Source organism: Cherax quadricarinatus, chromosome 54, assembly GCF_038502225.1.
Source record: "Cherax quadricarinatus isolate ZL_2023a chromosome 54, ASM3850222v1, whole genome shotgun sequence".
Classification (NCBI taxonomy): Eukaryota; Metazoa; Arthropoda; class Malacostraca; order Decapoda; family Parastacidae; genus Cherax; species Cherax quadricarinatus.
The window spans coordinates 17317424-17333667 of NC_091345.1; the positions used below are offsets into that span (position 1 = coordinate 17317424).

A 16244-nucleotide genomic window follows, 5' to 3' on the forward strand; every position below is an offset into this window, starting at 1 on the left:
ATATATATATATATATATATATATATATATATATATATATATATATATATATATATATATATATATATATATATATATATATATATATATATATATATATATATATATATATATATATATATATATATATCCTTGTAATAGTATTTCAATAAATTGTTGCAATAACATTAAAATTTCATTTGTGTCAGCGCTGTAAATATGTATAACTTCTCCTGAAAATAAGGATATGGCACATAGGGGACCCTACTCGTTAATTTGTATGTAAATTGACTCTATATAACCCTACATGGCTTATATGTCATTGTAAGATAACGCTGAACTTTTTGGAGGCAACTTATGTAGGTATTGTTTTCTAGCTTGTGTGTGTGCGTGTGTTCTCACCTAATTGTGGTTGTAGGGGTCGATTCATAGCTCCTGGCCCCGCCTCTTCACCGGTCACCACTAGTAGGTCCACCCTCTCCGTGCTCCATGAGCTTTATCATACCTCTTCTTAAAGCTATGTACCTGCCTCCACTACCTCACTCTCCAGACTATTTCACTCCCTGACAACTCTATGGCTGAAGAAATACTTCTTAACATCCCTGTGACTCATCTGAGTCTTCAACTTCCAATTGTGACCCCTTGTTTCTGTGTCTCTTCTCTGGAACATTCTGTTTCTGTCCGCTTTGTCGATTCCTTTCAGTATTTTATATGTTGTTATCACGTCACCCCGTTCCTCCTGTCCTCCAGTGTCGTCAGGTCGAGTTCCCTTAACCTCTCCTCGTAGGACATGCCCTTTAGCCAGGTGCTTGGCCAGGTGTGGGTTCCAGACTGGGGGCTGCATACTCCAGTATAGGCCTGACGTACACGGTGTACAGGGTCAGGAACAACTCCTTACTAACATGCCGGAATGCTATTCTTAGGCTCGCTAGTCGCCCATATGCTGCATTTGATTGATGACTTTGCACTTGGTGGGGTTGAACTCCAGGAGCCAGTTACTGGACCAGACCTGCAGCCTGTCCAGATTCCTCTGTAGTTCTGCCTTATCCTCCTCCGACTGAAATCTTTTCATTAACTTTAAATCACCTGCAAACAGGGACACTTCTGAGTCTATTCCTTCCGTCATGTCGTTCACATATACCAAACCGCACTGGTCCTAGGACTGACCCCTGTGGAACCCCGTGTGTGTGTGTGTGTGTGTGTGTGTGTGTGAGTGCTGCTCACCTAGTTGTGGTTGCAGGGGTCGATTCACAGCTCCTGGTCCCACCTCTTCACTGTCGCTACTTAGGTCACTCTGCTCCATGAGTTTTATCATATCTCTTCTTAAAGCTGTATATGGATCCTGCCTCCACTGTGTGTGTGTGTATACTCACCTATATGTTGTTGCAGGGGTCGAATCACAGCGTGTGTGTGTGTGTGTGTGTGTGTGTGTGTGTGTGTGTGTGTGCGCGTGTGTACTCACTGAGCTGTATTTTCGGGGGTTGAGGCATTGTTCCTGAACTTGCTTCTTGGTTTGAGAGTGGCGAAATCTACTGCAGTCGAGCTTATCGGGTTCTATCGTAACTGTTCTTCAAGCTGTGAGTGGATGAAGCCTCCATCATTTCCTCGTCTGAAACATTCCACTTCTGAACCACCCTCAGAGTAAATTAGTACTACTTCCTCCCGTCCCACTGGCTCCTTATAATAATATCTTTATTTACTACAAGTACATGTACAAGGTATACAGTCCTAGCTGACATCAATGACATACTACTATATATAAAGCCGCTTGTTATGCTGAGCATTTCCGGCAAATTAGGTCAGTTTTGTCCCAGGATGCGACCTACACCAATCGACTAACACCCAGGTACTCACATTTTACTGATGGGAAACATTGACAACCGGTGTAAAGAAACACTCCCAATGTTTCTACCTTCGCCGGGAATCGAACCCAGACCCTTGCCGTGTGAAGCGAGAGCTTTAACCACCAGGCCACAGTGGCTCCCTTTTTAACTCGTTCGTCTATTCAGTTCTGAGTCTTTCTGAGTATATCATTCATCGGAGCTTCGGGACATGTCTTATTGCAAATCTTCAAACTTTCTCTAGATTTAACACGAGCTTTATCAGGTGAAGGCTTCATACTGTGGCTGCGTACTCCATGTTGGGCCTTAAATAAATGATATGCAGTGTTCTAAATGATATTTTTTGTTCACGTTCTTGAATTCTGTTCCTAGATTTGCCATTCTGGCTTATGTGAGTACTCTAGGCACGAATTAGTTCATTTATCGAGTGAATTATTGTAATCCTTCATGGTAAAATTATTAAGGTATTCTACATGATTAATTTATCTAACTCAGAAATGAAACATTCTGAAGATTTTAGGTTTACAATCAAGAATCATGTTTACCTTCATAATACAAAAAAGAATAAACCTTGATATGAACGCAATTTGTCAGAGTGCTTTTGGATGATGAGAGGGAGGTAGGGAGCAAAGGGGAGGGGGGATGGAAGGAGTGATAGAAGGAGGGTGATAGCGGGAGGATGATGGTGGGAGGGTGATGGCGGGAGGTTGATGGAGGAAGGATGATGGTGGGAGCATGTGGGAGGGAGGTTGTGGTTGGAAGGATAGGTTTGAAACTAAGGGTTTCTGAGGGAGGGAGAATGTTGGAGAGACCTGGAGGGAGTATACGAGGTGTGGTACTGAGGGTGCTGGAGTGAGGGAGTGGAGGGCTGGAGTGAGAGGAAGAGCACTGGACGGATTGTGTGGGAGGGAGGATATGGTAGTGAATAAGTATGAGGGAGAAATGATGTGGCAGTGATAGGGAGGGTGTAGGGGAGGAAGGGAGAGAGGGAGAGAGGGAGGGAGAGAGAGAGGGAGGGAGGGAGGGAGGGAGGTAGGAAACATTCATGGCCACACATAACAACTATTACCATGGGCATAAAAAAGGAGATATAATCTGAGTCAGCCTCACACACCATTCTCTCTTAACATGATCATTGTTCCTCTGTATTATTACCTGCTTGATGTTAGCATTCACCTGGTGTGTGCTAATGATCTCTCTCTCTCTCTCACACACACACATACACACACACACACACACACTCACTCTCACTCTCTTACAGAGGAAAACTTCATTAACCCACAAGAAAACGGAGCAAACTATCAAGTATCAACAACCAAAATATTTACACAGCGTTGTAACGACAGTCTGAACAAATTCTTGACTTTGTCGTCCCCACAACCATGTCAGAACTCATTATCTTCACCGCAGCATTCTAGCACTTAAAATGAATATCACTTTCGAAACTCATAACTGGTACTATATTAATTTCAAACTACGCAGCAGCTGACTTTGAAACGATATATAAAAAATAACTGTACGAGAGTTAATTGGATTATGTTTTTGGTTGTAATAGATTTTGAAGGGATTGTAACCTTGAGTGATAATATTCCAAGAAGAGAGAAGGAAAGAGGCAAGGAAGCATTTATCACATTAGAGTTAATATTTATTATGTAGCGAAGACGTAACACCAATAAGAAATTCCGAGTGGAAATTGAGATTAGATCCTGAGATAGTTCCTGACTATGGAACTGAGCTTCTCCAGGCTGAGGGACTGACAACCTCAAATTCTACGACTTCAAGGGTGATGGACTGATTACATCGTCTTCACATCTCTACTGTTCCTGCCTACTTTCTGTATTCGACTGAAGAAGCCTACTGTGCAGGCGAAACGTTTCGGAATAAAGTTGCCTAACTGTTGCCTATGTGTCTTACCTACCAAAAATGCTATAAATACGTTTTTGTAGGAACTGTAAAAAACACACTAAATAAGAATGAAATTAAGAGCCTGGACGCGTTGATATACTTGAAGACGCTGAACTAGAGCCAGAGGAACTACCAGACAGAAGTTTAAGTATTGACATGTAATTATCAACGTACTAATATTGATATTCAACACCTCAACAAGGGAAGGTAGAGTGACTTGTGACTCGACACTCGTTATTGTTGCTACAATAGTCCAAGAAGAAGGCAGATCCTATTACAACTACTACTGTTACTACAACAACAACTACTACTGTTACTACAACAACTACTACTACTGTTACTACAACAACAACTACTACTGTTACTACAACAACTACTACTACTGTTACTACAACAACTACTACTACTGTTGCTACAACAACTACTACTACTGTTACTACAACAACTACTACTACTGTTACTACAACAACTACTACTACTGTTACTACAACAACTACTACTACTGTTAGTACAACAACTACTACTAGTTACTACAATAACTACTACTACTGCTGCTGCTGTTACTGTTGCTGCTACTCCTACTGTTGCTGCTACTGCTACTGTTGCTGCTACTACTACTACTACTACTACTATTGCTACTACTGCTACTATTACTACTACTGCTGCTACTACTACTACTAATATTACTACTACTACTGCTGCTGGTACTACTACTACTACTTCTGGTACTACTACTACTACTATTACTACTACTACTGCTGCTACTACTATTACTGCTGCTGCTGGTACTACTACTACTCCTGGTACTACTACTACTATTACTACTACTGCTGCTACTACTACTAATATTACTACTACTACTACTACTAATATTACTACTACTACTACTACTACTATCACTACTACTACTACTACTAATAGTACTACTACTACTACTAATATTACTACTACTACTACTACTACTAATATTACTACTACTACTACTACTAATATTAATACTACTACTACTAATATTAATACTACTACCATTCCTTCTCTCTCCTAATCATCATCATCATCTGTCTCATAATATTTCGTTCCCTCTCACATTTTTCAACTTCCCCTCTTCTTCTCCTCTCGTTCACCTCGTCACATTTTTCTCTCCTCTCCCCCAATTCTCTTTGTTTCTCATCCCTCTCTTACCGTAAAATTTATTATTCCTACTTTTTACGTTCACATTGTTCCTCTCTTCCTTTCTATTTTTTTCTCCTTTCTTCGTTTCTTTCTTTTTACCTTCCTCGTTATTCATTCTCCTCTTTTCTTCTTCTCCTCTGTTTCCTAATCCACCAAAATAGAAATTCATTTGCAATATTAATAATAATAATAATAATAATAATAATAATAATAATAATAATAATAATAATAATATTATTATTATTATATTTATAATTATAATAATAATAAAAACAAGACCAACAACAATAACAACAACAGCAACAACAACAACAACAATAATAATAATAATAATAATAATAATAATAATAATAATAATAATAATAATAAATAATAGTAAAAATAACAATAATACTAATAAAATTCATTATTATTATTATTATAGTCAATTGCAGGAGATTACTGTATAATTGCTAGATTACGATGTTTCGCACAGTTATGGACTCCCGCCTCCACATATCGCTCAGGGAAACAAGTTGATTACATTAATTATGTAAATGTAATTACTTGGGGTAAAATGTCAGATTACAATTATAATTTCCGTGTTCTGATGATTGAGAGAGAGAGAGAGAGAGAGAGAGAGAGAGAGAGAGAGAGAGAGAGAGAGAGAGAGAGAGAGAGAGAGAGAGAGAGTGTTCCCTCCCTGACTATAAAATTTTCATTTCCAATTTAACTTTTTGACTTATTAATATTTTCTCTCTCTTTTTTATTAAAAACTTAAGGTTCATACTTTATTTAGCTTCAGAGTTCATGTATTTACTGATAAAGCTTAGATTTGTTATCTTATCTCAGCTCATTTAAGGAACATAGCTTGTTTACTATTTCAAGGGAAGAACAGCTCCAATTTCTTGGATCAATATAAATTCATTAGCATCGTCACCAAATAAATTGACCACAATGACTACAACAATTGATGGTTGCCCGTCTTGCGATGTAATAGCTGTCTTCCGGGTGTCAACAGCGAGCCAGAGAGCGGAGCTTTAAGTACCTTGGTCTTGAGCATTACACTACTACCAGCAGGGCCGCGTCAAGGCTTCAAGTCTCTCTCACTCTTTCTTTCTCTCTCTCTGCTGAGTGTATGCATGTTTGTGTGTGGTGTGTGTACTCACTTAGTTGTGGTTACAGGGGTCGAGTCACAGCTCCTGGCACCGCCTCTTCACAAACCCACTGTGTGTGTGTGTGTGTGTACGGGGAGCCAATCAATACGGCTCATTTTCACTGGAGTTCTTTATACATGCTTCCCCAGGATGCCACCCACAACAGTCGACTGATTCCTATTTAATAATAATAATAATAATAATAATAATAATAATAATAATAATAATAATAATAATAATATTATTATTATTATTATTTTTACAAGAAACGTAAGATGATAGTTTTTATATAAGCTCACAGTAGTTTCTACATTCCTTGCAGACTTGATTTAGCAAGTATATATTTAAACCTTATACATAATCTTCAGTTCAGTAGTATTTAACCTGACTTAATGAAGAAAAAAGTGACTATATATATATATATATATATATATATATATATATATATATATATATATATATATATATATATATATATATATATATATATATATATATATATATATATATATATATATATACACAAATAACCCGCACATAAAAGAGAGAAGCTTACGACGACGTTTCGGTCCGACTTGGACCATTGACAAAGTCACACTAACAGAGGTGGAGCAGGACGGCTATATATAGGCAGGAAGAGGTGGAGGTAGTAGTAGTGGTAGTAGTAGTAGTAGTAGTAGTACAAGAATTGTATATAATACCGACAGGATGAAATGACACATGCACAACACCCGGGCATCCCCACCGTAGACGAAACGTCTATATATATATATATATATATATATATATATATATATATATATATATATATATATATATATATATATATATATATATATATATATATATATATATATATATATATATAATATATATATGCAACGCTATTCTTGCCGAATAAGGTAAGCGAAAATTTGTGTAAGCAACAATTTCGCAAAAAATAATTCTGAACCTAACGGAAAAAATATACTTAATTGTATTTGTTTATTAAATTATTGTAAACTTATCTAAAATATATTTACTTGGATTAGGCTAAATTAACTTGCAATTGTTATAATAGGGTTAGGTAAGCTTACTAAGGTTCTTTTGGTGCTAAATTATTAATTTTTACATTAACATAAATGAAAAAAATATATCTTTAATTTTTTAAGATAAAATTTTAGAAAGGACTTAATTTTAAACGAGTTCTTGCTAATTGACTAATTTTACCTATTCGGCACGACATATATATATGGGATGCATTTCTTTTATCTCCATGTGAAGAGGATCTCACAGGGAGGGATTAGGGAAGAAGGAAGGGAAGAAGAGAACGAGAGAGGAAGGGAGGAAGGGAGGGAGGGATGAAGGGATGAAGGGAGGGAGGAAGGGAGGGAGAGAGGAAGGAAGGAAGGGAAAATAAAAAAAAACAATAAGGTTCATAACTCAAACAATCGTCTATTTCCATCTTTATTTTTGAGACACCATTACAAAATTACCTTGAAACAACAGACCAGAAACAGTCTTTGGATGTGAAGAAATTACCTCTAATAAATCTGGGTGACCTTTTTTTTCCATAAGAGCTCTTTTTATAAATTCTTTTTTCTCAAAAAAAGGCAATTTCTAAAAAGGCGAATATACATATCTAGGTAAATACAAAGTATGAGGAAAGATGCCATACTTTAATATTATTATCACAATGTATACCATCAAACAGTCGCTGCTGAACAAGAAAACCGATTCGGAACGTCATTTAACGAACGAATTTTACGAACAGGATGAAGAGGATTGTTAGTATTGATGTATATATATAAATTACGTGGGGTATGGGAGAGTGTAAGTGGCGAGTGTAAACAACGACCGTCCAGTGGTAGAGGCAGCGAGCACACACCTGTAGAAAAACACATATGACAACTCTTCACCACGTTTCGCTCAAGGAGAGCTTTGTAATGCTTCACTCGAGAAAGAAGAGCTACGCAGTATCACTACTACTGTCACTGAGGGAGAGTGAAGGAAGGAACGAGGGATGAGAAAGGTAGAGAAGGCCAAATGAAGGAATTAAGAGTGATATATTTATAGGTTTAAATCAAAATTTGATGTTAGTAATGCTTCACTGAAGGAGATATTAAGTCATAACTTGATAAAGCTCTCCTTGAGTGAAACGTGGTTATTGTAAAGACTTAAGTTGTTTTATGTGTCTTTACAATTTGCTCACAAACTTAAGCTGAGACTAGACTACGTTTGGGTTCGTCCTAAACCGCTGTCAAGTTGTGACAACACAAGGGCTCAGGACAGACCGAAACGTCGTTTAGTTTCGCCTTTAATTTCTAAGGTTGTGAATAAATACATATTGAAATAAACTGTTCTTCTCACAGCAGTTACTGACGCCCACAGATACCAGAATCCACTGCTGGTGTCTGTGGGTGTGCCACTGACATGTTTACAAAGCCACTTGAGAACGTCGTATATAAACCATCAAACTTAAACACACACGCTTCATAAACATTACTTAAGATATAAAACAGTAGAACTAATACATGAACTAGTGTGAGCACAGTGCGTAGGAGCGAGTAGCAATGTAATCCTACATGGTTCTACAAATCAGTAATTTAATTCGTAGTCTACCTATACACGTAACAAGATTACATTGACGAAGGCGTAATAAAGAGCCACACATGATATACCAGAAGGGAATCCAACGTTTAGATACCAGAGAGCTGGTTCCCACAGACAGCATAATAATACAAACAGGAAATGCGATTTAAGGTGTCAGAGATGTACGCTAAATTTGTCTCTCACACTGAGCAGGGAAGCAGAATATATTAACGTCTAGAATTAATAAATTCCATGTCTGCAGTGGCATACCTTAAGGCCTGTACACCTAATGTCAAATATAATGAACCAGTAAGCCGATGGAAGGCCTCGGTCAAATGGGCGACAGCTTCACGGAGCTGGCCATTGTATGACTTAACTCCGGCGTCACGAGAAATGCTCACATTTCTCCTGACAAACAGAATACGACCACCATTAAATAATATGATACCATTATTTATATTAAACAAATGCACACTGTATAAACCACTAGAGTAATATAGACAATAAATGTGCAGGTATACTGAGGTACTTGCCCAAGTAGCCACAAACTGAGATTTTGGGGTCTGAAATATATCCATATGGATCTCATACTACAACTATTATACAAAAAAATTTACGGCCGAACATTTGAGCCCAACGGGATCTTGTGTGCCTCGGTCAATGAGGGAGTAACGGAGATCTTGTGTGCTTCGGTCAATGAGGGAGTAACCGGGCTCTTGTGTGCCTCGGTCAATGAGGGAGTAACCGGGATCTTGTGTGCTTCGGTCAATGAGGGAGTAACCGGGATCTTGTGTGCTTCGGTCAATGAGGGAGTAACCGGGTTTCCAGAGGTCGACCGAGATCGTCGTAGTTAAAATGTATAAGACCATAACATTCAAAATTGGAAATTATCAGTTGCATAATGTTAATGTGCTGTCACATATTAGTTTACAAGTATTAGTAATAAGTATTTGTGTGTGACCTGTATTGGATATCATGTTAGAGTCTGTGGCATTGTTATGTATTCACTAGTGTTGTAACTTCTCACGCAATTCTACAAGTTACCACAAGCATCACAGCAATACCCAATCTTCAACACTACCGTAGAAAAAATCTCCTTACTACTACTTGCACAGCGAATATAAATCTAAAAGTCTTTTATAAACCTTGTCTCTGAGTTACACAGGTGAACAGAGCGGGCGAACAGCCCTATGGTTATACATGACATCAGTAATACGTAAGTTAACATACACTAAGATTATTCATGAATGGCACCTATTTTCGGGCTTCCAGAAAAAGAGGCTATAATATCTACACTATCAGTATCCATTGTCTTTTATCTTTTGTATCTTAAAGTTTACAGTTAATCAGTTTACAGTAATAACATCAAGAACGGAGGTACAGTGTGAAACTAAGACAGTTTTTTTTTACATAAAAATATAACATTTTGATAAATGTTTTGATACACACACTTGTGACTCGGCGAGTAGGAAAAGCGGCTTCCTTAACAAAAACTAGTCAGCTGATTACATGTTAACTAGAGCACGTGGTTATGTTTACATAACATTTGACAGCTGATTCAACGTGACAGAAGCACGTGCCTTTGTTACCATAACATTAATCAGCTGATTTATAACTAATTTCTTCTTATTATTATTATTAGTATTATTAATAGTAGTGGTAACAGTAATTGTAGCAGTAGTAGTAGAATTAATTGGTAGTAGCATCGGAATAATAGTGACAGTAGTAGTGGTGGTGGTGGTGGTGGTAGTAGTAGTAGTAGTAGTAGTAGTAGTAGTAGGAGGAGGAGGAGGAGGAAGTGGAGCAGGAGAAGCAGAAGTAGAAGTATTTATGTAGTCACTTTCCTCACCTGCTCGCCTTCACAGGTGTGAAACTCACAAACCTCGGAACAAACAATTTGATACTGACATTTAGGCTAACATGAACTACTGATATTGTGATGGTCGTAGGTCAAGTATACAAATTCTGGCATGTGCTGCTGCTTGCTATCAGTAACACATATGTAACTTCATATCTAAACATTCACAGCCTTGAGGCTAAACATTTGTAGACTCGAGGCTAAATTCTGTAGACTCAAAGCTACTACACTCCTGCCGATACCACAGTAAAGTTTACTCAGGGATGAGTTTTGTCTGGAGAGGAGTGAGTGATGAGTTGTCTGGGGAAGAGTGGAAGGTTGATGAGTATACTCAGTGTATGATGACATCACACTCACATAGAATTAAATATGACATAAACTATATATATATATATATATATATATATATATATATATATATATATATATATATATATATATATATATATATATATATATATAAAATGTGTGTGTGAGATCTTTTTAGTCATAGTTACATTAACCTAAAACACAATGTCTTTTACGCTTGTCATTCACTACACATTACATATGGTTCATACATCTGGCTTATGCTAGAACTAATCATCAGCAGGTCACTAGAAAATCTACGGAGTACTAACTCGTAACACTAAAAACCTCACTTCCAAGATGAAGTTTTGTGCAAGCAATGTCTGTTATTGTCTGATGCGAGGCCAGTGGGAGGGCGGAGGGAGAACAAGGAGACTGAACACCACACAGTTCACCGGCACATGAAGAACAGCACGTGGAACAAGGAGGCAGAACACCACAAAGTTCATCAGCACACGAAGAACAGCAAGTGGAACCAGATATGCAAGTACAAGTGGGCCAAATCTGGAATGTTTTCGAGGTCCGAGAATATTCTTTTAGAACTGAAATGAATTTCAAAACAACTGTTTTAATGAGTCACTGTACATTAGCATTAAATTCGCAAAGAACCAATTAGACTTCACCCAGACACTCCAGACTTGACCTAAAGCAGCACAGATGAACCCTTGAAGACAAGAACTGCATCAACCACTACTGTCTCCAGTCTACATAAACCTAAAGCCATACTACTGTGTCCCTACTGACTCCACATGGTTAATCTGTCAATGAGGTTAATCTATTAGACATCACTGGCCTACTAAAGTCTTGTATTTCCTTAGGCTGCGGCGCCAAACTATATAAATATCGTTGGCTGTCTACAAATTTCTCTACCATTACTCTATTTGACTTTTATTATCTTCGTTGTCTTTGTCTTTTATTTAGTGAAAAATAGAAGAATATCAAGAATCCTATCTTAGAATAACCAAGACTTAATCTTACAGCAAGTGAAGATACCAGCTGCAACATTTCTCAGCACCTCCAGGCAGTAAGTGTTTCTCAGCACTTTCAAATTCTTAACTTCAATATTTATCATCGCATTCGAGTACTAGAGCATTTCTCAAGACCTTCCAGGTATTAACTTCAGCATTTGTCAGTCCTTGAAGGTATTAGCTTCAGTATTTCTCAGCAATTTTGAAGTCAAAACTTCAATATTTCTTAGCACTTCAGATATAAAACTTCAGTAGCTTGCAGAATCTTCAGGTATTAATATCACCGTTCGTCAGCACTTGCAGATTATTAACCTCTGAATTCTCCATCACTTTCCAGATATTAAAATCTGACCTATTATTTCCAGCTCTTGTGCTGCATTCTTCCCTGAATGATGGACTCACACCTTCAACATACTGAGAACATCCAGATTTTTATTCGAAATCTTGCACTGCACTCCCAGTTGGTTCTTACTATCTTCTGTCACTGTCCCATATCTTCACCTGTATCTTTATGAACTGCACTTCCCTGTTTCCTTTACCAACAGGTAGTTTTTTCAATTCCAGCGTCGTTAAAAAGCATTTCTGACAAATTATTTTACCAGTTAATTTACCATTATCTTTGTGTCCCGCTACTTTGAGAATTCATAGAATTTACTCTGATAATTTGCGGAGTCTATAACCATTATCTTCTAACACCTAGTTTTCTTTATTTTTCCAGTGCTGTATTGCTGTTTAACGAGTGGTCCTTAATTTACAGCACTCTTCGGGCAACACCTTCACCGTCTCATTGTTTCTCAGGTAACATCTTGACCGTCTTGTTTCTCAGGCAACATCTCCACCGTCTTGTTTCTCAAGCAACATCTCCACCGTCTTGTTTCTCAAGCAACATCTTCACCGTCTCATTGTTTCTCAGGTAACATCTTGACCGTCTTGTTTCTCAGGCAACATTTCCACCGTCTTGTTTCTCAGGCAACATCTCCACCGTCTTGTTTCTCAAGCAACATCTTCACCGTCTTGTTTCTCAGGCAACATTTCCACCGTCTTGTTTCTCAGGCAACATCTCCACCGTCTTGTTTCTCAAGCAACATCTTCACCGTCTTGTTTCTCAGGCAACATTTCCACCGTCTTGTTTCTCAGGCAACATCTCCACCGTCTTGTTTCTCAAGCAACATCTTCACCGTCTTGTTTCTCAGGCAACATTTCCACCGTCTTGTTTCTCAGGCAACATCTCCACCGTCTTGTTTCTCAGGCAACATCTTCACCGTCTTGTTTCTCAGGCAACATCTCCACCGTCTTGTTTCTCAGGCAACGTCTCCACCGTCTTGTTTCTCAGGCAACATCGCCGTCTTGTTTCTCAGGCAACATCTCCACCGTCTTGTTTCTCAAGCAGCATCTACACCGTCTTATTTCTCAAGCAACATCTTCACCGTCTTCTTCCTCAGGCAACATCTCCACCGTCTTGTTTCTCAGGCAACATCTCCACCGTCTTGTTTCTCAGGCAACATCTCCACCGTCTTGTTTCTCAGGCAACATCTCCACCGTCTTGTTTCTCAGGCAACATCTCCACCGTCTTGTTTCTCAGGCAACATCTCCACCGTCTTGTTTCTCAGGCAACATCTCCACCGTCTTGTTTCTCAGGCAACATCTCCACCGTCTTGTTTCTCAGGCAACATCTCCACCGTCTTGTTTCTCAGGCAACATCTCCACCGTCTCCTTGCTTCCCAGGCAACACCTTCACCATCTCCCTACCTCTTTACCATCTAGCCGTCCACCCTGGCCGCATCTTCATGACAAGTGTCTCTCCACGAACTCAGCCTCATGGAAGGAGGTTTCAGCAGAGTCTCTGTGGCTGTCGAATAAAAAGTAAGAGTATAAAAATCTATTTCAGTAAAAAAATAAAATTCACTGGGGAGGGAAGAGAGATGAGTTATTGTACATGTTATCAGTGACAGGGAAATGTACAACTAATATATTTGTTCACTCTTGCGTTTGATGGAATAAGCAAATACATCTCTGTAATATTAATGGTTATAAACTCTCCATGAGTCGTAATGAAGGACTGTCCATGAACAAACAGAAGAATGGACCTGCTACATGTCAGAACCACGGTTCGAGTCCCAATGCATTCATCTATTTATTTATTATTAGCTAAGGTGAATAAATAACAAAAAGGCACAATACCGTGACTGGAACAATACACAAATAACCCGCACATAAAAGAGAGAAGCTTACGACGACGTTTCGGTCCGACTTGGACCATTGACAAAGTCACACAGTGTGACTTTGTCAATGGTCCAAGTCGGACCGAAACGTCATCGTAAGCTTCTCTCTTTTATGTGCGGGTTATTTGTGTATAGCTAAGGTGAATTACTGCACACAATATAATTGTTAAGGATAACTATTTCATATTGTGCCTCGCGCCTGACATTCTAGATTAAGTCATTTTTCTATTAAAATATTCCACTACAGACGTACAAGTTTCTCAGTTTCACGACAGAATTACAATTCATTTTGCTTGACTTTTTCTTAATAAAGATTATATGCGGAGGACATCTGTACATGGCAATACAGCTGTGGCTGCAGGTGTTCCCCTCACATTCTCTCAGGTGACTGCAGGTGTTCCCCTCACATTCTCTCAAGTGGCTGCAGGTGTTCCCCTCACATTCTCTCAGGTGACTGCAGGTGTTCCCCTCACATTCTCTCAAGTGGCTGCAGGTGTTCCCCTCACATTCTCTCAAGTGGCTGCAGGTGTTCCCCTCACATTCTCTCAAGTGGCTGCAGGTGTTCCCTTCACATTCTCTCAAGTGGCTGCAGGTGTTCCCCTCACATTCTCTCAGGTGACTGCAGGTGTTCCCCTCACATTCTCTCAAGTGGCTGCAGGTGTTCCCCTCACATTCTCTCAAGTGGCTGCAGGTGTTCCCCTCACATTCTCTCAAGTGGCTGCAGGCGTTCCCCTCACATTCTCTCAAGTGGCTACAGGCGTTCCCCTCACATTCTCTCAAGCGGTTGCAGGTGTTCCCCTCACATTCTCTCAAGTGGCTGCAGGTGTTCCCCTCACATTCTCTCAAGTGGCTGCAGGCGTTCCCCTCACATTCTCTCAAGCGGCTGCAGGTGTTCCCCTCACATTCTCTTAAGTGGTTGCAGGTGTTCCCCTCACATTCTCTCAGGTGACTGCAGGTGTTCCCCTCACATTCTCTCAAGTGGCTGCAGGTATTCCCCCTCACTTTCTCTCAAGTGTCTGCAGGTGTTCCCCTCACATTCTCTCAAGTGGCTGCAGGTGTTCCCCTCACATTCTCTCAAGTGGCTGCAGGTGTTCCCCTCACATTCTCTCAGGTGACTGCAGGTGTTCCCCTCACATTCTCTTAAGTGGTTGCAGGTGTTCCCCTCACATTCTCTCAAGTGTCTGCAGGTGTTCCTCTCACATTCTCTCAAGTGGCTGCAGGTGTTCCCCTCACATTCTCTCAGGTGACTGCAGGTGTTCCCCTCACATTCTCTTAAGTGGTTGCAGGTGTTCCCCTCACATTCTCTCAAGTGTCTGCAGGTGTTCCTCTCACATTCTCTTAAGTGGTTGCAGGTGTTCCCCTCACATTCTCTCAAGTGGCTGCAGGTGTTCCCCGTCACTTTCTCTCAAGTGTCTGCAGGTGTTCCCTTCACATTCTCTCAGGTGGCTGCAGGTGTTCCCCTCATTCTCTCAAGTGGTTGCAGGTGTTCCCCTCACATTCTCTCAGGTGGCTGCAGGTGTTCCCCTCACATTCTCTCAAGTGTCTGCAGGTGTTCTCTTCATTCTCTCAGGTGGCTGCAGGTGTTCCCCTCACATTCTCTCAAGTGTCTGCAGGTGTTCCCTTCACATTCTCTCAGGTGGCTGCAGGTGTTCCCCTCACATTGTCAAGTGTCTGCAGGTGTTCCCTTCACATTCTCTCAAGTGGCTGCAGGTGTTCCCCTCACATTCTCTCAGGTGACTGCAGGTGTTCCCCTCACATTCTCTCAAGTTGTCGCAGGTGTTCCCCTCACATTCTCTCAAGTTGTCGCAGGTGTTCCCGTAACATTCTCTTAAGTTGTTGCAGGTGTTCCCCTCACATTCTCTCAAGTGGCTGCAGGTGTTCCCCTCACATTCTCTCAAGTTGTTGCAGGTGTTCCCCTCACATTCTCTCAAGTTGTTGCAGGTGTTCCCCCCACATTCTCTCAGGTGACTGCAGGTGTTCCCCTCACATTCTCTCAAGTTGTTGCAGGTGTTTCCTTCACATTCTCTCAAGTGGCTGCAGGTGTTCCCCTCACATTCTCTCAGGTGACTGCAGGTGTTCCCCACACATTCTCTCAAGTTGTTGCAGGTGTTCCCCTCACATTCTCTCAAGTTGTTGCAGGTGTTCCCCTCACATTCTCTCAGGTGACTGCAGGTGTTCCTCTCACATTCTCTCAAGTTGTTGCAGGTGTTCCCTTCACATTCTCTCAAGTGGCTGCAGGTGTT

General features: G+C 39.9%; 1 protein-coding gene across 6 annotated transcripts in view; it reads right to left on the minus strand.

The window, feature by feature from the left end:
• Nucleotides 1–7467: 7467 nt before the first annotated feature.
• The window catches only part of LOC128699228 (protein tipE), a 40126-nt gene continuing 31349 nt past the window's right edge, over nt 7468–16244 (minus strand). For all 6 annotated transcript variants that reach the window (XR_011393508.1, XM_070096665.1, XM_070096662.1 and 3 more), the window contains one exon: nt 7468–13628. Coding sequence is in view for 3 of the 6 variants with exons in the window: in XM_070096665.1 (XP_069952766.1) it covers nt 13565–13628 (64 nt within the window). In the remaining 3 variants the exon portion in view is untranslated. The remainder of the gene's footprint in view (nt 13629–16244) is intronic.